The sequence below is a fragment of the Artibeus jamaicensis genome, unplaced genomic scaffold, assembly GCF_021234435.1.
Source record: "Artibeus jamaicensis isolate MK-2021 breed Jamaican fruit bat unplaced genomic scaffold, CSHL_Jam_final scaffold_847, whole genome shotgun sequence".
Lineage (NCBI taxonomy): Eukaryota > Metazoa > Chordata > Mammalia > Chiroptera > Phyllostomidae > Artibeus > Artibeus jamaicensis.
Window position 1 is genome coordinate 14948194 of NW_026522057.1, and position 20394 is coordinate 14968587.

Here is a 20394-nt window from a genome sequence, read left to right on the forward strand (position 1 = left end):
TTCACTTAAGAGAAAATATTGTAGTGATGAATCACAGACTCAATTTCTAAAATTTTGCCACAAGAACATATATTAAAATTCAGAAAAAAAAAGATTAAAAGTAATAATAAACTGCATCCCTCTGGGCTCTGTAAAGTGGAAAACAAAAACTTGTAAACATATTATTTCAATAGAACATATGAAAATCTTTGGCCATCTCTAAATAAATCAAATTAAAAAAATATTTACTGAGCACCTTCTTTGGGATGGATAAGGAAACTCACTCAGAGGGGTTTAGTGACTTGCCTAACGGCACACAGGACCTGAGAAGGCTGAGAAAAGGCTGGCAGGAAAGATTTCCACCAGCCACCCAGGAAGCCCCTGACAGACAGGGCTGCAGAAGGGCCTGAGACGCTGGGTTAGGAAGACCAAGCCCCCCTGGGTCTGTGCAAGTTTAGTGGAATGAGCAGGCGCCCACAGATTCTATGGTCCAGGGTCAGCACTGGGGACAACCTGGAGGGAGTCACGGGCATCCCTCTCTGAGCAGGTTTCCCCTTCTCTGAACATGAACCTTAAGGCTGGCCAGCCTGTCAAGGGACAATCAAGAGAGCACGTTAAAAAGTCTCTACCTCGGTACACTGAGTTTGTTACCTTTCTTCACCTCTGGAAGATTGCGGGAAAGCAGGAGCGCTATGTGGAGTTGAACAAGTGGCAGTCTCCCTGGGCTTCTGAAAACAGTGGATGACTAGGACCAGGCCAGGTGTTTCTAAATTCCTTCCAGCACCAAAAACAAACAAACAAAATACACCCCGAAATTTCTTAGTGGTTCGACTCCGCTGCGAACTCCACTGAGAGATCACCTCCCTCCCGTCAGCCCTGAGAAAGCGCAATCCCTTTAAGTCCGGGCCTGCTTGGCCTGGGCCAATCACCGGGAACAAAAGTTCGTTAAGAGCCAAAGAGGGAGTTTAGTCGAGGAGGGGGCGGGGCAGGGGCGTGCCTCTCAGCTAATCAGAATTTCCCTGACGCTGCTGGCCAATGGCAGGGTTGCCGAGAGGCGGGGCAGCTCCAGCTGTCTGACAGTTGCCGGTACCAATGGGCATGCCGCCCGCGGCCTATAAAAGTCCTCTGGGCCCGAAGCGACAAGCTTTAGGGTCGGTAGGTCGTCGCCGTCGAAGGTGTGCCCTAGGATTGCCTCCCGGTCGCTGCCGTCCAGTCCCTGCAGCCGCGCCCCCCCACCTCGGCTCCCGCCCAGCCGCTCTCCCTGCCCTCCTCCCCTTAACCACCCGCGGTTTTTGCTGTCGGGGCCCCGGGACAGGGTTAACGATGCCGTCGGAGAGCGGAGCTGAGAGCCGGGACCCGGCGGCTGCTCAGGTTGGGACGACTGCGGCCTCGGCGGTGGCCATGGCCTCCCAGACGAGCGGCGGCCCCGGCCCGGAAGCCTCTTCGGCTTCCCTCGGACGGCACCTGAGTGGGCTGAGCTGGCCACAGGTGAAGCGGCTGGACGCGCTCCTGAGCGAGCCGATTCCAATTCACGGGCGCGGCAACTTCCCTACGCTGAGCGTGCAGCCGGGGCAGATCGTGCAGGTGAGAGGGCGCGGGGTGACGGGAATGGGGTCTCTAACCTGAGGCTCTTCTGGCTGGAAGGACCCCGGAGTCTGCTCAATTCGCTGGGCAGCTATGGAAAATCAGGGTCCGAGAGCGACAGAGGCTGAAACAAAAAGGCACAGCACTGATGGTAGACTATATCCCCTTCCCCCTGCACCTCATAATACCTCCCCTCTTGGCTTTCCCTCCCCCCCGCCCCTGGGGAGCCCCGATTCCCCTCGAAGTTCACCCAGGCTCTGGCTTGGAAGGGAGCAGAATGAGGAGAGACTTGGCAGCTGGGAAAGAACAGTCCCGCCTGCAAGGACTAAAGGTGCCAGGCAGTTCTGGGTGGGTGGGTGTGCCTTCTTGGGTCCAAAATAGTTCTTTTCATTTCCAAATCGCCACTCCTGGGCCTCAATGCCACACTCTCCCTCGCTCAAGGTTCTGGGGGCAGACTCTGTCCTGTGCTCCCACAGCCCTTGAATCAAGAGCCCCTTAGCTACGTGGAAGAGCCAAGAAATCCTGACAAAGAACTCCCTCTTAGCTGGGGTTGTGGCCAGGGGGGATTAAGCACCAGGCTAGACCCAATGCCCACATGCTGGAAGGCAACCTCAGGTGTCCAGTTTAGGTGTTTCTTCTCCTCCCCAAATTGGAAATGAAAGTCAGACCAGGTCCCAAGCCCCATTTGTGTCCTGAGGAGCAGGAGAAGAGAATTCTGGCAACCCCCCTCCTCTTCCCCAGACTCCCTCTTCCCTTTACCTGACCTTCAGCAACCCTAAAATTGCTCTTTCATGTGTACAGCCCATGTACTGTCATTCTCTGACATACTAGACTATGGTAATTGTTGTACCCATTTTATAGCTGGGGAAGCTAAGGCCCCCAAAGGGGAAGTGAGCTGCCTAAGACGACCTACGGAAGTGAAAATCGAATGCAGAGAATCTTGGGTCTTCCAGGAGCTGCTTCCACCCCTTCCCCAGCTCCCGGTACTCAACTTCTAAGTCTTATGAGACGTCTTCTGATGGGAAGAAACCAGAAATCAGCCACAATTCCTGCACTTTCGTACCAGAGATGGACTTTCTTTCTCCAGCAGTAGCCGACAAGCTAGGTTAAGCCTTAGCTTCTACAGAGAGGGAGGGGTGCTCATTGGGGGACTTGCCTTGCCCTCCCTCCCAAGGAATGGGAGGGGGTGGGGGTAGATTCTCCAGGGCTGACTCACCTGCAGCTCAGTGGCACCTCACAGAGGCATTCCTCGACTAAGCTGCTGCCCGCTGTCACGGAGTAATTAGGAAACCATTTGAGGCTTTTCTCCCCGACACAGTCAGGTCAACTTTGGACGCCAACTGCTGTACTTCCAGGACTGTTGTCCCAGGCATGGGGGAGGGAGTAGAGGAGCCCAGTGTGGCAGCTCCCCTCTGCAAGGACAAGGAGTGCCCTGGAAGAGAAGTACCTGCCCTTGTCAATACGGTCCAAGCTGCCTTTACTAGTGCTACTCTGTGCCAAGCCCTCTTCATAGATATGACTGGTACCCAGACTTTCTGCTTTCCAGGTCCTCCCAGCCAGGTGGGGGAGACTGCAGGTCAACAGGAGTTGCCTTTACAATGCGATAATAGTACAATATCCTCCTAGACAAAGACCAGAGACATCATAGAACAGCAAGCTGCCCGCTGTGGTGAGGAGGGGCAGCAGAGACTTCGGAGCTGGCCTGGGAGGTTTGGGACCTGTACTGTTGTCTATTCCCTTGGCTGGGCCCAGTGTCCCCATCTGTTCAATGGGGATGGGTTGGACTGCTCTCCAACACCCTTTCTGGTTCCAGAATCCAAAGGGAACAGGTGCCTTCACCTGGCCTGTGCACTTGCATCCACAAGGGAGAAAGTCCATTTCCTGGCAGGAATCTGCAGCTGGCAGCTTCACAAGCTGGTGGGAAATTCATGGTGCAGGTGCTGGGGGTATGTGGTGTAGGTGCTGGCTGTTAACTTTGGCCTTCTCACCAGTGCTGAGTTGCCCCACAGTTCAAGAATTGGAATCTTTCTCCCTCTTTTCCCTACAAGGGTTTCACCTACAGTAGAAATTTAAGCACCTAGAGATGCTCTTCTTGCTTGTACCTGGACTAGGGGGACCCACTCTTTTGTAGGAAGCCCCCTGCAGTCTTGGAGGCCTGGTTGTAATTAAGCTCAGCCATAAATTGGCTTTGTGACCTTGGATAAGTCCTTTGCCCAAGATCACAATCTTATCTCTCCAGCTGCAGCCAGAGGGCTTGCATTAGGTGGGTTTGAAGTTTTATTAGCCTGCTGTCTGGTGGCACCTCCAGTCTCCCTTCAGGTCTCAGCAGTGGCCTGGGAGCAGAGTGGTTCCAGGGAAGGCCCTTGCACAGGAGAGACGAGGGTGCCGCCACTGCCCCCTCAATGGCTGGCAAGTCTGATTCAGGAGGCTCCAAGCTGCCCTGCAGTCTTTGGGTGTGGCAGTATCTGGGGACTGTCTGCCAAGCTGGCTGTAGTCACACCTGGGAAAGAGACAACAGCCTCTGTCTGGCTGACATAGCTGGCCCCATGGCCTGACGCAGGCAATTTAACAAGGGTACTGCTACCTACTCACCAGGCCAGATGCCATGCCCTGGGGGCAGGGTGCCATCAGCCTGGGAGCAGGAGTTGGCACTGAGTAAGGCTTAGCTTTAATGATACTTGGGAAGGAGGCTGGTCTGCTCTGCAGGGCTGACCAGGTCTTTGAAACAAGGTCTTTGGCCCATCTCTTTCCTTGGTCTACATGGACATACCTGCCAGGGTATGTGTTAGAAGTCCCACCGGCTGGACTGCATCAGCTGGCCCCTTACCTCCAGCCTCCCCTCTCTGTCGAGTCAAGTCATTCTCCCAACACTCACCTTCCTTTTCCCCAACTATTCTGGCTGTGGGCTTTAGTGACTGGAAGATTTAGCCTCACTTTGAAACTTTGAGAGGGAGGGAGGATGAACCCTACGTTCTGGTCTCTGCTCCCCCTCAACGTTGGAATGGCAATGTGGTAAAAAGGAGACAGACTTTGGAGGCAATCAGACCTGAATTTGAAGATATATGACTTCAAATGACCTTGGGCATGTGACTTCACTCCTGGGAGCCTCCGGGTCCCCCTCTATAACTTGGAGATCATAAAGGCCTATCCCCTGTAGTTTCTGGTGAGAAGGTCCGGTGCCTGGCCCCCAATAGGTACCTAACCAATATTCTTCTACCCCTCCCCCAGCCACCCCCTTGCCCTTGCAAAATTCTGATGGCCAGTCACTCACCCCCCCAGAGCCATAATAATACCTTCCCGAAAGTCAAGGTCCTCCTCCCGGAAGCTTTTCTGGAGGGACCCGCCCGCCTCAGATTGCCCCACTGCGGCTTGCCTTCTCAGCACTTAGGTGCATTCTTTGCAGTCATTCCCTGGGAGGTGAGGAGGGCAGCCCCTCCACAGGCGAGCTGACTTGGCAGCACGGGTTGCAGAATCACTCGGGGAAGGAATGCTGCCTGGTCACTTTCAGGACAGTGTGCGAAGCACTCTGAATTGCTGAGAAAACTGTTCAGCCAGGCTCTCCTCTTCTCTCCACCTGGCTCTAGGCCTGGGAAGACATCCCTGGCTAGAGGAGCAGGTTCAAGAAGACTTGTAGGTTTACCGGTCATATGCTCCTGTGGCAGCAGGTGGGATCTGCTACATCTCTTCCCACCTGGTGTGGGAAGTTTCCTGAGAGCTTGACCCATCCCCTCTCCCAAGAGTGGAAATGGTCTGGGTTTTAACTCTAGCCCTAGCATTTCTGAATAGCTTCTCGGAGCCTTAGATATCTCGCCACAGTAAGCCTCAGTTTCCTCATCTGTAAAATGAGTATAATGTTTGCCTCATTGTATCTTTGTAAAGACGAATGAGTATCTCACAGTCAAAAGAACGTGCCTGCACTTGAGAATCCAACTGACCTGAGTTCTGCTCTCAGTTGGTCACCGTCTCAGCCTCAGCGTGGTTGTGTGTAACCTCTCTGTGCCTCAGATCCCCCATCTATAAATTGGGATTATAGTACTCAAACATAGGGTAATAGTGATAGTACATAGGGATAATAGTTACCTGCCTTACAGGGTTATTGTGAGAATTATGTGAATTTATATCCTAACATATAAAATGCTGAGAACAGTACCTGGCTTTTAGTAAATTCTATGCTTGTGTGTGTTACCATTATTGCTGTGCTTTCTGAGGCTTTCCTCCAATAGGCCTCTCCCTAGCTCAGGAAATCAATGCTTAGAGAGTTAAAAGTTTTTCCAAAAGCACGACAGCTGGTAAGTGGTCAACAGTGGTTGATGCTACTGTCACTATTAGATTCAAAGCCCAGAGTGGGCCTCAGGGACCCAGGCTCTTGATACCTCTCCTTCCTGCTGTCCCCTCCGCAGGTTGTCCGCAGCAGCCTGGAGGCACAGGGGCTGCGCGTGCATAGTGTGCGGCTACACGGCTCAGCGGCCAGCCATGTACTGCACCCCGAGAATGGCCTGGGCTATAAAGATCTGGACCTAGTATTCCGTGTGGACCTGCGCAGTGAGGCCTCCTTCCAGCTGACCAAGGAGGTCGTGCTGGCCTGCTTGCTGGACTTCCTGCCCGCTGGTGTGAGCCGGGCCAAGATCACGCCACTGACACTCAAGGAGGCATACGTGCAGAAGCTGGTGAAGGTGTGCACAGACACGGACCGCTGGAGCCTCATCTCACTATCCAACAAGAGTGGCAAGAATGTGGAGCTCAAATTTGTGGACTCAGTCAGGCGCCAGTTCGAGTTCAGTGTAGACTCCTTCCAGATCATCCTGGACTCCCTGCTGCTCTTCGGCCAGTGCTCATCCACGCCCATGTCTGAGGCCTTCCATCCATCTGTGACAGGTGAGAGCCTGTACGGGGACTTCAACGAAGCCCTGGAGCACCTGCGGCACAGAGTCATCGCCACTCGAAACCCCGAAGAGATCCGCGGTGGTGGCCTCCTCAAGTACTGCCACCTCCTGGTGCGTGGCTTCCGGCCACAGCCCAGCACGGATGTGCGTGCCCTGCAACGCTACATGTGCTCCCGCTTCTTCATCGACTTCCCAGACCTGGTAGAGCAGCAGCGCACACTGGAGCGCTACCTGGAGGCCCACTTCAGCGGGGCCGACTCAGCCCGCCGCTATGCCTGCCTGGTGACGCTGCACCAGGTGGTCAATGAAAGCACCGTGTGCCTCATGAACCATGAGCGCCGCCAGACGCTGGACCTCATCGCCACCATGGCGCTCCAGGCGCTAGCTGAGCAGGGCCCAGCTGCTGCTGCTGCTCTGGCCTGGCGCCCTCCAGGCCCCAATGGAGTTGTGCCTCCCACTGTCAACTACTATGTGACCCCGGTGCAGCCTCTGCTGGCCCGGGCCCACTCCTGCTACCCCACCTGGCTGCCTTGTAACTGACTCAGACCCTGGCCAGAAGTGACTGGGCCTCCCCAGATGGAGTGGGGTCTCCAGAAGTGTGTGGAGGGCATGACCAGAGACAGGCAGCCTATGCCAGGTGGCCCAGCACTGCTGCAGGGTTGGGCCTCCAACTGAACAGACCAGACTCCCTGAGTGAGGCCCCTGTGGGCATTAAGGCCAAGCCGGGGTTGTTGGCAGACGGACCCTTTGCCTATTGCAGCACACTTAGATCAGCACGACTGTGGGGTACAAGAACTTTTCATCTTGGGGGTAATTTCCCTTAGGAGACAAAGTTTGTGTGGGGTGGTAGCCTCAGTGTTCATCATCTTGAGTTGCTTTCTGTGGCCTAGAAAGGGTCTTTTTGGCTAGGGCCAGCCTGCAGTGAGCCAGCGTCCTCTGAGGGCCTGCAGCCCATACAATGACTGAAATATGGTACATTATAGGAACTAGTCACTTTGGGTCAGGCTGAACCTGGTGGTCCAACCTGGCTAATCAATGGAGGGAGGGAAAGTGAGGCATGAGACGGACACCTGGAGAGGGCTATGTCAGGCCCTCTATGTCAGGGGTGTCCCCTGACACCCCTAACCTCAGCCATCCAGCAGTGTGGTGAGTAGGCCCCAAGTGGCCTGGGCTCCTTCCCCCATGTCATGAGGAACCTTCCTACCCGGGAGCCTGTTCTTAGGGGGAAGACCAAAGTGGCCCCATTCAAGTGTTCCCACTCCATTGGTTTGGTTACAGGGTCCTCACTTGGGGGAGGAGAGACACACTCCACCTCCTGTTACTATTTTGCACTCTTAACACCTGCCAATAAAAATTGTCTACACTGAGCCTAGTGCCATGTTTTCTCCTGGGAGAAGGATCTTTCATGACAGGGCCATGGCTGCCTCCCCCAGCCTGAGTCTGGCTTATGTTGTGGGAGGGGACAACGCAGGGTGGGGATCTGAGTCCTGGGCTGTGGCTGATGAAATGCCCCTTCCCCTCAGCACTAGCCCCAGCTTGACAGCTGTGCTGGAGCTCAGGTCTACATACATAACTTGCACCTGCACATTGCCTCAGCAATTCTTATGTTCAAGAGTAAATATTTCAGCCCTAACCAGTGTGGCTTATTTGGTTGGGCATTGTCCTGCAAAGTGAGAGGTCATCTGATTCCAGGTCAGGGCACAGGGCTGTGGGTTCAGTTCCCAGTTCGGTTCCCAGTTGGGGCATGAGTGAGAGGCAACCTATCAATGGTTCTCTGTTTCTCCCTCCCTTCCCTTCTCTCTAAAAAAATAGCAAATATTTCAGTGGTTCCAACCTAGAGTCCAAGTGACCCTGGACCTGGCCTCACACTGGCTGCTTGACTCCATCTCTGCCCATCCTACCCAACCCTTTCCAGGAAGCAGGTGGAGGACAAGTGGGGTGAATCCAGACTGGAGACTCCTCCAGTAGTGGCAACTAAGACAGAGATTTCTGGGGCCCCATGGCCAGAGCCCAAGCCCGGTTTGGCCTCCCTATCTGGGAGAGGTTCCCTCAATCCTCTGGCTCTCTCTGTCACCCCCAAGTGCCAGTGGGGACATTCCATCCGGTTCTCAGCAGGTTCCCTAGAGGGCCAGGTCTCTCCTTTCCAGACCCACATGGGGCCATATCAGGCTGTGGGGACTGAACTCAAGCCCACAGGGAGCTGTTCCCTCAGGGCATCATCTAGTCATGGTCCTGGTTGCTTCCCTGCCTGCTGTTTACCAGGTCGCTTTGATCCAGGGATTACAAAGCTCTTGACATATTCAGCCTCATTAGTGTCTTCTGAAGTGGTGGCTTTGATGGTTTCAGCCAGGGTGAGAAAAACAAGGCCACAGCAGAGGCCCCCCCAGGTCACCTGAATGAGTCCAGCCGCCTCACCTGCTCAGTGGGTCCCTGCTGGGTTCAAAATGGCTAGAAGGGTGATGGAAAGGCTTTCTTTGCTTAGTGACTGAAAATAGTCCCCACCTTCACTCTGAGTGTGTCCTCTCAACTGGGGTCCTGGGAGGGACTGAGTTTGTCCCAGCTTCTGGTTTGGGCACAGAGGATGCTCACAGTGCAAGCATACATGTTTAACTTGTTAGGGTAGGCAGAGGGCTTCACCTGGGCGTGCTTGTTTCGGAAGGTGAGAAAGCCAGGAACCTATGGTACACATGTGTATGTACCTACATTCAGCCCATGGGGAGCCAGCTACCCTTGTAGTGGTCAGGAATATGTCAGCAAGACCAAGACCAAGACTCCTACCCTCTTAAAGTTGATATTCTAATGGGGTAGACAGAAATCAAATTATATAGTCTTAAGTCAGTGATGCTCAAAAATATATTGATACATAGCAGAGTAAGGGATTGGAATAGCTGGAGTTTATGATTTTTAAAAAGATTTTATTTTTATTTTTAGACAGAGGGGAAGAGAAGGAGAAGGAGAGAAACATCAATGTGTGGTTGCCTCTAGCACTCCCCGTACTGGGGACCTGGCCCATAACCCAGGCATATGCCCTGACTGGGAATCAAACCAGCAACCCTTTGCTTTGCAGGTCACTCCTCAATCCATTGAGCCACACCAGCCAGGACTGGAGTTTACAATTTTTAAAAGAATTCAGGGTGGACCTCATTGAAAGTGTGACATTTGATTGCACAGATTAAAGGTGGAGGGAAGCAAGCCATTCAGGTATCTGGGGAAACAGCGTCCAGGCAGAGGGAACTTGTTTGATAACATATGCATACTCCCAGCAGGCATGTCTGGGGAGGGCGCGTGTACCTGAGCGTGTCTAGCTGGCCTTGTGCAAGGTGCATGTGCTCCCTGCTGCCCATATGCAGCCTACACGGGTGTGAGAAGCAGGAGAGAGCGAGACAGCAGTTCTCAGTAACACTACCATTTCTAAAGTGTTTTGCTCCAGGCCAAAACTACGCTAAGGTCTTCCCCATCATTACCTCTCATTTCATCTTCACAACTCCACGAGAGAAGAGCAAGGGTCATCTCCATGTTACAGACCAAGAAACTAACGCCAGAGAGGTCAGAGAAGTTTGTTTAACTCCAAAGCCATTGCCGTTAAAGCCCGCACCTTCCTGCCCCTGCACTGACTTCCCACAGATAAGCATGACAGCATGTCTCCTACACAAGTGTGTGACAGAGATAAGTTTGTATTTCTGTGGCATTTGCCATTTTATGTCTATGGCAGAGTGTCGCAGTGTGACAAGATGTGTATTTTCTTGATGTACATGTGACAACAGCCATGACTTGGGAGTACATCAGAGGCCTGTGGTGAAGACATACCTGTGGGTATGTTTGGGGGTGGTGCAGTAGGTGTGATAAAAACATTGATTCAGTGACTGTCACTTTTCTCGTGGACAATTCCTGAAACCATCTAAGATGCCAGGACAAGCAGCAATCAAGAACTGTACATGAGCCAGCCAGAGAGGGGAAGGGTGAGGAAGGAAAGGCGCTGGCCCCCACCCTCCACCACCAGCCCAACAGTGCTTTCCGAGCGACAGTCCACCCACCCCTGACCACAGCAGGTGGGGGAGCTCCAGCAGAGAGAGAAGCATTGCTGTGAACATTAAGGAACAGGAGATACAGTCCTGCCACCACCCCAAGCACTATTGGCCCTCTGGTCCCACTATGCACCCTACTCCCTGCTCTGTGCCCTTAGGAGGGCGACCTCTAGGGACTTCACATCAATGACTCCCTTGTTCCCTGCCTTCCTGTTGGGTTTGGCCAATGAGAGGCCCCAGCAGGAAATTGGAGTAAATTGGGTGTTTATTCCCTTGTTCCATCCCCACCAGGTTGTCGTGGCTGGCTATATCTCTCAATCAAAGGCTGCTGTTCTTGTCAGGGACCCTCTCCACCACAGCTGCACACTCAGCCCTTTGCCCTTCCCTCCCCTCCCCTGCCCCTTTTTAGGCCCAGGAGAGGTAAAGCCTTCCCACTCTTGCTAGCCCCTGAGAGCTGTACGACATGTTAGTTTCTTAAGCCCACATTTTTGGAAACAGCCCCTTTTAAATCTCCTCCCAGCATGAGGGTGCCCTGTCTCCTGCTGGGACCCTGACTGACAGGCCCACACGGTCACCAGCACAGTCCCGTTGCCATGTTAACACAAACATGCACGACCTCCCTCCTGGTCACACGGTCTTACACGTGCATCCCCTAACTTCCTCATCACAGCCTCAATCAGGGAAGACTTCCTGGAGAGGGTCAGCTTTGAACCAAGTCAAGGGAGAAATCAGTTTGCAAATCAGTCAACAATCCCAGGATTGCCAAATGAAACTAAACAGAATATGCTCGAGGAACTGCCACCTTACAGAGTGGTGACAGACACACAAAAGAAAGGAGGCGAGGACACTGGCAAAGTAAACCTCAAAACCACATGTGTTTGTGCCGCATTATTGAAATTTATTCTTCCTGCCTGTATGAATCAGGGGATTGACTCAGTACACACTCATTCTGCAGAATTCTACAAGTTCTGGATTGTATGTGAGTAAATATGGCCCCCTTCTATTATCCGGATATTTGAATAAGTGTGGTTCCTTCGCTCATATCTAACTTTGCTTAGAATTTTGACGTGGCCACTACCTCTTTCTGAGAAAGAGGTGTCCCCCCAGGAGCCAGAGCTGGTCACCTGCGGGCCACAGGCATGCTCCCACAGGGACAGGGCAAAGGCAATGAATGAGGAAGACGGATTTCTCAAACCGGTTTCCCTCAAACAGGTCTCCAAGCTGTTAGACTGAGAAGCAATGGCAGCTACCAAGCTGTGTTGTGACTTAAGAACAATGACTATATTTTAAAAGAAATCCTTTCCACTTTTATATTGGAAATGTTCACCGCACTCTTAAAGAACCTGACTGTGTCTCACGGACCTGTAGGAACACTTCTGATTACATAGCATAAGCCAGAGTTGAATGCGGCACACATCAAGAAACGCATGGTACACGCAACTTCCCCAGATCCCAGCCCTTCGCCTCTGTTAAAACAAAGGGCTCGTGTGAAGTTGTGTAGGGTCGACTGCAGAAGTCTTCCTGGAGGAGGTGCTCAGGGAAGGAACAGAATCCAGGAGTTCAGATCCATAGAGTGCAGGCTCTGAGTTACTGGGAGGAGCTGGAGAGAACAATTTCGAGAGCTTCAATTACCTCTTTCCCACAGCCGCCCAGCCAAACCCCAACACTTCAACCTCTACCTCCTTAAGAGGGGCCATTATGGAGGGAAGGTGCTGAGGCAATATTATGGATCTGGGCCCCGCTGACCCCCACCCCAGAAGAGGTGGGGGCTCCTCGGGTAAGCAGAGGTTCTCTTGGGCCTTTGTCCTTGGCCGGGATCCCCACTGGTCTGAGCAGCAGGAATGGAATGTTCCTGGGATGAAAGCCTGCTTCTTCCTCCACCTCTCCCCTTATGGAATTCCCCAGGCCCATGGTGAGGGGAGAGGGGGCCTTTCCAGGGATTCCTGATATGGCGATGCTCTGGAGAAGCCAAGGCCCACACTGCCCGGGGACTATGTCCTGGCAGCCTCTCCTAGGCTGGGCAGATCTGCTCCGTTACACATCTGCAGGCCTCCACTATGTGCTAGGCACTGAGCGTGACCTCTCATCTAATACTCAGAAGCTATTTCCTCCCCAGCTGCCCAAAACACGTATGTACACACACACATACAGAAAAGAAACTGGTTTAAGGGAGAAGGTAAGTTATTTGCCCAAGGTCTCCCAGCTGAGAAGTTCCAGGCCAGGCCAGAATCCCAGGTTTGTTTTGTTGCCAGCCTGGGGTACTTTATGCCCCACCGTGTAGCCCATCACCCTGCTCCTCTGCCACCCCAGGCTCTTGGCTCTCTTTGACACCAAGCATTGCAGCCCAGGTGTGCAGGGAGGAGGCAGCCCTCTGAGGCAACTGTAGGCCCTCAATGTCGTTGGCCTGCCCTTGCCTGAAACCAGGTGGGCTGACTCAGCCTGACTCACCAACCCCCTTCCCCCCAACAACCAGGCTGGGGAGCCAGCCTCTGGGGGTGTGCCCAGACCTTGGGGAGTAGCACCTTCTGTTACCCCTCCAACATCTTATCACATCACTCCCAGAACCAAGGACCGGGGATCACTGGACCCACATATCAAAGTGAGAGCCCAGAAATCCCCCACATTCACCTTATAAATGAAAAGTCACATAGCCAAATATTTAATGGCTCTCTCACAGGTTCCATGTCCTTAGATGAGTCACCTGTTCTTCCTGATCCTGTTTCCTCATTTGTGGAAATAAGAATAACCCCTATGAATAGCTGGGAGGATTGAAACAGATAATGGGTGTAAAGTGCTTAGCCCAGTGCCTGGCATGGAGGAGGTGGTTTATATATTATTCCAGAGCCAAAGATTCCCTTCCCCCACGACTCCTGGCCCGGTGCGGCTGGCTGGTCAGGACTAATGCAGGGAGAAATAGGCTGGGGATCTCCCAGCTTTCCCAAGTACCTCCTTTCCTGCTGCCTGTAAAGAGCCTAACCTTCAGCTCTGAGAAGCCTGGGCCCCTGGATTTTCCTCCATTGCTGACTGTCAGTGAAGAGGAGACTCCTGGAGACTTGGAACACCTGAGCCAAGACCCGTTGCTTCAACCTGATCTCTAGGAAGCCACCTTGGTGCCCAGGTGGCAGTGTTCCGGTCATTTATCGGTGTAACAAATCTGTGAGAAGCCAAACAACCCTGGGCTTTTACTTTTACTCAAATGGTGATCACCAAGCGGGGCAGCCTCTTTCCAAGAAGTGTCCTGATGGACCTGCTCACCAGGCCCAGGGACCAGGCCAACCAGAGTGCTTCCTTTGAGCCCCCTGTTTAAGTGACCCACCCTAATCAACTTTCTGCCAAACATTTAAAGCTCAGGGCCTGGGACGCCCTACCACTGCCAGGAAGAGGCTGGTTGGGGGCAGGGATACTAGAAGCCCAGCTGCTCCAGGCAGCGCCCAGTGCCCCAGGAAGCAGCCCCACACTGCCCTCTGGTGGTGCCACCCAGATATTGGAGAGATACCTTCTCTGGACTGAGAGCCAAGAGAGGGAAGGGGCTCATCCAAGGATCAACAGGCCCCAGACTAGAACCCTGAACTGGTTCCCCAGCCCCAGGCACTAACCTGAAGAGAGGCTCCTGTTTGCTCATTTCCCTTTGCCGGGATCCCAGATTCACTGGTGGCCATCAATAGCCTCAGTGCACAGGTCCAGTCCCCAGGGCTAGGGGCCACCGAGAAAGTGTTCAGGAAGTCACAGGTGGGGACAGGGGTCAGTTTTCTGCCCAGGGACTCTAATTATTTGTGAAGGCCTAAAAACAGCCCTCCCACAACACGAACTGCCCAGCTCCTGGAAGGTCCCCTGGGACAGTGGCTGTCCGGAAAGGCTGCCTTGAGGAGAGCCAGGAGACGCAAACCCTTAAAAGCAGAGACCCCCCTGACACAGTGCTGCTTCTTGAATCCCTGAACTAGGTAGATATCAACATTGTGTTGGTTGAGGAGAAAACGGAACCTCCTAGAGGGGGGCTGAAGGGTAGCAGGCAGAGCACTGAACCAAGAGCTGGGGTGCGAGCCACTGAGTGCTGTGTGCCTGGCCGAAGCCCTCACTGAGAAGCAGTGGGACATCTGGAAGTGAAGGGCACAGAGCTGCTGTGACATCAGGACCAATTTCCATTTCCTATACACACATTCCATTTTCTCTGCCAAGAGTCATCTCTAATTCCTCACCCCCGCCTCCAAATCAGGACAAAGCTGATTACCAATAAATCCCAGAGAAGGCAAAATTTTGCTGGCGCAGAGCACTTTACACCATTAGCTAAAAGCTTCTCTGGACAAAGTGCCCCTCTTCCATGAAACCCAGAAAACAAACAGTTCTGGCTGCAGCCTAACACTGCACTGAAACTCCTCACTGTGCCCCCCTCCAAGAAGTCCTTGTCCTGTCTGGGCCCCTGGACCCAAATGACCCTATCAGCTTCAGAAGGTTCTTCTCTCTGGGGAGGCCAGAGGACACCAGGGCTACCCACTGCTTTCCTGGTCCCCAAGCTCTCCTCAGTCTCTGAGACCTCCTCCTGGATTTCCGTTCCCCAGCTAAGAATGGGTTCAGGAAGGTCCAGCTGTTTGCTGAGAAACCAGCTGAAAAGTTTAGTACCTGGGGAGAGAAAGAGCTGATGGGGGGCAGTCAGGGGAGGGCCCCTGGGCTTTGCCTTTCAGAGCAGTACAGCGGACCCTCAGGACCCTGGGACTAAACCAGATTCCCTTGACTCTGCATTCTCATCCTACCCCCTCCTCCCTGTTTCCAAGCCCTGACATGAGGGGGGACAGCTATGTTCAGAGAGAGACTGAGGAAACCGGCCCAAAGAGGGGGAGGAGTTGTTCTACGTCACACAGCAGACAAGTTGGACATCAGCTCTCTCTAGCCCCTGGCCTTGGGCAGGGAAGAGACACTAAGAGAAGGCCTGGGATCTAGTCACCTTTGCTGGTACATGACCTTGCCACTCTGCAAAATGAGGGCTTTAAATTAGCTTCTGGCTCCACCGGCAAAAACACTGCCTCTTCTAAGTGTGATTTAATAGAAAATATTCTTCCATAACTTATGCGGGAAGAAGAGAGATCTCTGCCCTGTGTCAACCTCACTACGGCCCTTCCAGGAGGTGCAGATACCCACTTCACAGACAGAAAAGGTGGCAGTCAACTCAGCTGGTGAGCAGCAAAGCAGCAGAGAGGCCTTCACAGCTGAGTGGGGGCGGAGGAGGGGAGCCTGAGGGCATGTGGACAGGAAAAGAAGAAGATCTCATTTCAGGTCTGGCCCTTTAAGGCCCCCCTTTCTAGAAGCCAATGACATACCTGCCCCCTTGGAGCCTGTTAAAAGATGTCACCTGGCTCCATCCCTGGCAGAGCCATTTTAGAGACAGGTTGGGAGGGGGTCCCCTAGGAGAGCAGGTGAGGCTTCAGGCAGTTGCCAAATACTGGTTATCTAAGTCAGGCTGTACTCTGAGCAAAGCTGCATGAGAAAAAAATTCTTAAGGCCTTCCTACATGTGGAAGGCCCTAAGTATAAGTATTATGGGAGGTGGAGTGGGGAGGGGAGATCCTCAGTCTCTCCAGGATTCCATCTCCTCAAATGGGAAACAGGGTCTTATTAGAGAACTCAGAGGTACATTTCTCTACCAGCCTCCACGCCATCTTGGGACCTCATTATTCTGTCAGCCCAAAGGTATGGAGGTAGGTGGTGCCAGAAAACCGCAGCCTCAAGGGCAAGACTCTTCTTACAGCCCCAAGGGACTCAGGAAAGTCAACGCGGGTACGCGGAGGGAGGAGGGATGCTGCGTCAGTGCAGCAGGATCCAACTGGTAAAAGTTTGCTGGCAAACCCTCCTGAGGTCTAAGCACCCTCAATTTGTCCAACTCTACAATGGGGAATTGGTGCTACCGCCTCACTTCCCAGGAGGTCTGGGAAAGGCAGCAACAGAAAATAGACAGCTTTATTAGGGACCCAGCAAACTCCACAAGCCCCAAGGAAGGGAGATCCTGGTCCCTGCACCACCCCTCTCCTCCCCCTGGATGCACCAGCCCCTAAGACCGCACCTCAGCCTACTTTACTGGTCCCCCGGCCCCCCGACTGTCTCTTCCTGTGGTCGATCAGTCCATCCATCCGCGTTGGTGACGCCGTTCATCCAGCTGACGTCCTCAATCCTTCGTCGTGACACCTCTGTGACAGCCTGTTGGGGGTAGCCAGGGGTCGCGGCGCTGAGGTCAGCGCTGGGGGGAGGCGGGGCCGCGGGGCGGACTTCGGCGGAAGGGCGAGTCCGGCTCTGGGCCGTGGCCCCGCCGCAGGCGTCCAGTACCCCAGGGTACGCAGCTACCCAGACCCAACGCCGAGGCGAGCAGCGCGGGCGGGCGGCCGCGGCGACCGCGACGCGAGCCCTTCTTGAGACGCGACCCGTGCGCCGCCAGGTAGAGCTCGGCCTGGGCCACGCCACCGCCCAGGCGGCCCAGGCTCTCAGCGCGGTGCGCCAGGCGCAGCTCGGCCGCCAAGAAGACGCGGTGAAGCTGCAGCACGCGGCTTTCCAGCTCCGACACTAGGCGCCGGCGGCCCTCTACCTCCAGCAGTCGCCGACGCGCTTCGGCCAGCTCCAGTGCGCGGCCCCCCGCCCCCGCCGCGCCCCGGCCGCCGCCCGCGCCCCCTGCCAGCCCGGTGCCCCCAGCACCCCCGTCAGCGCTCTGGCGCCAGCGCTGCAGCTCTGGCCCCTCGGCCAAGCCCACCGACGCGGGGGTCGCCTCTGGCAGAGACGAGGCCTGAGTTGGGGTAGGGGTCGGGGTCAAGGTCGGGGTTGGGGGCGGGGGCTGAGGGGATGGCAGGGGCTCCCGGGGCGGCAGCGGCGGAGACCCGGGTTCCGCCGCCCCTTCCTGGGTCCCGGGGCCGCAGGCGCTGATGCGGCAGCCCGGCATCCCCCGCCCCCCTGGCGGTCAGCAGCGCGATGTCCGCAGGTTTGTTCAGCGGCACCAGCGCAGAGGAGGATGGACACGAACGACGCAAGAAATGTGGCCGCAACCCCCGCACCAGCGCCTAACCAGCGGCCAGTGCCTCTTATGGAAGATGGGGCGGAGCGATAGACAGCACAGCCAATCAAAGGCTGACATGCCCTGACACCGCCTCCTCTGCCCCGCCTGTTCAGGACGTTGCCCACACCCTTCAGGTCCTTCGATCCGCTCTGCTAGGACAACCCATCTCCATCCAACTCGCCCCCCCCCCCCGCAATTTTCGGTGGAAGGAGGACCGCATCTTCACTGGTTTGGCCCCTATCATAAGCTCCGGTAGCTAGTGGGTAGAAATCGTGGACTCCAGTCTCCACCTGGGGAGGGTTTTGCCTGAGGCCCTGTGACAGTGAAAGCCTGGACCAGAACTCAGGAGGCTTAACTCCTTGCACAGTGCCCCTTCCCCCAGCGCACACCCCTTGGTCCAACCGGTTCTGCCCGGTCTCCTAGGCCACAAGGCTCACCAAAAACCCCTTCTCCAGTCTCCCCGGGTGTGGAGTAATTCAGGACATGGCCCATCCAGGACCTCAGAGAACAGATGGCTGGCTGCCTGGCCAGCAGCCATAAGGAACGAAGAAAACAGTCTGTATCTGGATGTCCCAGCCCTCTCGAGGCCCCTGGGTCTCAAGGCTCCTGTGTTTATCACAAAAGGGTAGATTTTTCACATGCTACTCCGTCCCTAACCCTATAAGTAGCACCAAGGCTGGGTGCAGGGTGCAGCCCTTCTCACGCCCATCCACTGCCATTGGTGCACTCCCTTGTAACGTGAATAATAAACGGCATGTTCACAGCATCCACACTGTTGGTCCTCTGGGTGGGTTTTCCGGAATATCATGAACACAAGTGCAGCTCCCCAGTTTGGAGCTCCGGTGTTACCCTGGGGCAGTGTAGAGGTTGACACAGGGGCGCCCAGCATCCTGGTGGGGATCTGATCTGGTCGGTGCCCCACCAGGCAGGCCTTTTGCATGCGGAAGGAAGTATAGGACTGCCACTGAGTCTGGCCCAACTTTTACAAAACTTGAGGGATCCCCCAAAGGAGCCCCAGACCGCATGGCGTGCAAAATTCTTTTCATGCCCTTGCTCCTGTTTGTTTGCCCCTCCTAGTGGATGTCCCCATTCTTTACCTAGAGGGGAAACACACCCAGGAGGTAGCAGTGGTGCCTTCCTCGGGGTCACATTGCAGGTCTGTTGCTGAATGGGACCACTGAATGGGACCAGCTCAGTCATTCATGCCCTCTGGAGGTTCAGATACCTGGGTCTGCTCACTGTCGTTGGGGAGGACCTTAACTGGGACCTTGTCAACCTGGCAAAATGACAGAATGGAGCCCTCCCCATTTTCCCCACAACAGAAATGACCCTGCCATGCCTTCTCCAAATACTGGCCCAGACAACAGGGCCCCACCTCAGCTTCCATCCCTTTGGATGTGCTGTCAGAGATGAGAGAGGTCTCTGTGACGGGTGGGGCAAATGCTGGAGGGGCAGGCGCTGGAGGGCCAGAAACTAGTTCATACCAGTTGGGAACTGCAGCCAACCCTGGGCTTGGGGGGACATGCCAAAAGTGGCCAGTATGATTGCTGCCTCAACCTGAAGAGGAAGCAGATGGGGGAGCTGCACTCGCTTGATGTGGAGGAGGAGGACAAGGATGAAGCCTCCCCTGCATGTGCTCTAAGTGCTTTCAGGTACACTTAGATTGAGTGATTGGGACTCGTGGGTGAGCCAGCTGGGCTCCTGAGAGGCAGCTCAGAAGAGGAGGGAGAGATCCAAGAAGGGGCCTGGCTCAGCGAAGAAGGGAGGAAGACTTTGAAGGAGGGCCTGACAGGGAGAGTGTTCAGTGACCAGGAGTGGTGGAGGCTCAGCAGAGGGGGGGGGCTCAGTAAGGGCAAGACTTGGGGGTTCACTGACTGTGAAGGGCTAAGGGAGTGGGGAGGAGATTCATGGGTGCATTGGTAATAGAAGAGGCTCACAGAGTGAGGAGAAGGGAAATTTAGTGACAGAGATAAGGCCTCAGGGAGTCAGAGAGGCTCAATGGGGATGATGGAGGCTCAGGAATTAGCAGGTTGCCCCCAGCAAGGAGGGATGCCCTGCTTAACGGTGTTGTTCCTTTGAATGGTCTCCTTCGTGTCATCAAACCCTGTGTCTTTCTCTGTGCAGATGACTCCCCGACACCCCATCATCATCATCACTGTGGCGAGATTGGCAGAGGTTTTGCCCGAAGTAGGTGGATCACTGCTGCCAACTTCTGGAGATAAGTAAGGGGAACAAAACTAGGACTTACCCACCATCAGCCAGAACCAGAGAATCAGCCAGATCCGAGTTCACATCGCACACAGGGCCCACCTGAGTGACCTTGGAAAAGTCATTTCTCTAAGTAGGAGGAGATAACCTATTTTTATTGAACGAATAAATGTTCTCTCTCTCCTCCCAACATACAGAAGAAGGGGGCATCAGCAGTCTTTTTTTCCTGGTAAGAAACCAAAGCCCAAAGAGGTCGGTCACACAGCAGATAAGTGACCACGCAAGAATTCAAACACAGATCTGACCCAGTCCAAAGCCACAGTTCACCGCCCTATTATTCTCCAATATGTCCCCTCTTCCTATCCTCTATGATATTTTCCACAAGATGGAAATATAGATATATACGTATATCTATATCTGTATTTGCTTGTTTAGTTATTTAATAGTCTCTCACCCTAAACTGGTTTTGCTTATCATTAGACTCCCCTGAAGTTAAATAGAATGTCCCCATAAAGCACCCAATAAACATTTGAATTAAAAAATAATGCAAGGGTAGATAGAGCTTGTTGAGAACAGAGAAGTCCCCTTCTTTATTCATTCATTTCTTAGTTCACTTATTCGACAAATTTGATCATTATCTTTTCTTTTGGGCTGGCTGCTGAAAGTACAGCCCAAATGGTCAGATG

General features: G+C 54.1%; 2 protein-coding genes across 4 annotated transcripts; one reads left to right on the plus strand and one right to left on the minus strand.

Annotated features, from left to right (window-relative positions):
• Positions 1-1140: 1140 nt before the first annotated feature.
• TENT5B (terminal nucleotidyltransferase 5B) lies at positions 1141-7799 on the plus strand. Its single transcript, XM_037149223.2, has 2 exons — positions 1141-1563; positions 5964-7799. The coding sequence occupies exons 1-2, from the start codon at positions 1303-1305 to the stop codon at positions 6984-6986; spliced, it is 1284 nt and encodes a 427-aa protein (XP_037005118.1). The 5' UTR covers positions 1141-1302; the 3' UTR covers positions 6987-7799.
• A 3544-nt stretch (positions 7800-11343) lies between these two features.
• On the minus strand, positions 11344-17508 carry TRNP1 (TMF1 regulated nuclear protein 1). 3 transcript variants are annotated; one of them, XM_037149787.2, is made up of 3 exons: positions 16523-17508; positions 14068-14164; positions 11344-12071 (listed from the first exon to the last, which is right to left on the minus strand). In XM_037149787.2, exon 1 carries the CDS (start codon positions 17384-17386, stop codon positions 16691-16693), a length of 696 nt encoding a protein of 231 aa, XP_037005682.1. In that variant the 5' UTR covers positions 17387-17508; the 3' UTR covers positions 11344-12071; positions 14068-14164; positions 16523-16690. The 3 variants fall into 3 exon arrangements, with proteins under 3 accessions (XP_037005682.1, XP_037005683.1, XP_037005680.1); XM_037149788.2 differs by lacking the exon at positions 14068-14164 and adding an exon at positions 15784-15940; XM_037149785.2 differs by lacking the exon at positions 14068-14164.
• Between the last annotated feature and the right edge of the window lie 2886 nt (positions 17509-20394).

Excerpts from the sequence above, each read along its gene's own strand:
- TENT5B (XM_037149223.2), top strand. The coding sequence starts at position 1,303 with ATGCCGTCGGAGAGCGGAGCTGAGAGCCGGGACCCGGCGGCTGCTCAG. Across the intron at positions 1,564-5,963 it reads AGCCGGGGCAGATCGTGCAG|GTTGTCCGCAGCAGCCTGGA; the intron begins GTGAGAGGGCGC and ends TCCCCTCCGCAG.
- TRNP1 (XM_037149785.2), bottom strand. The coding sequence starts at position 17,386 with ATGCCGGGCTGCCGCATCAGCGCCTGCGGCCCCGGGACCCAGGAAGGG.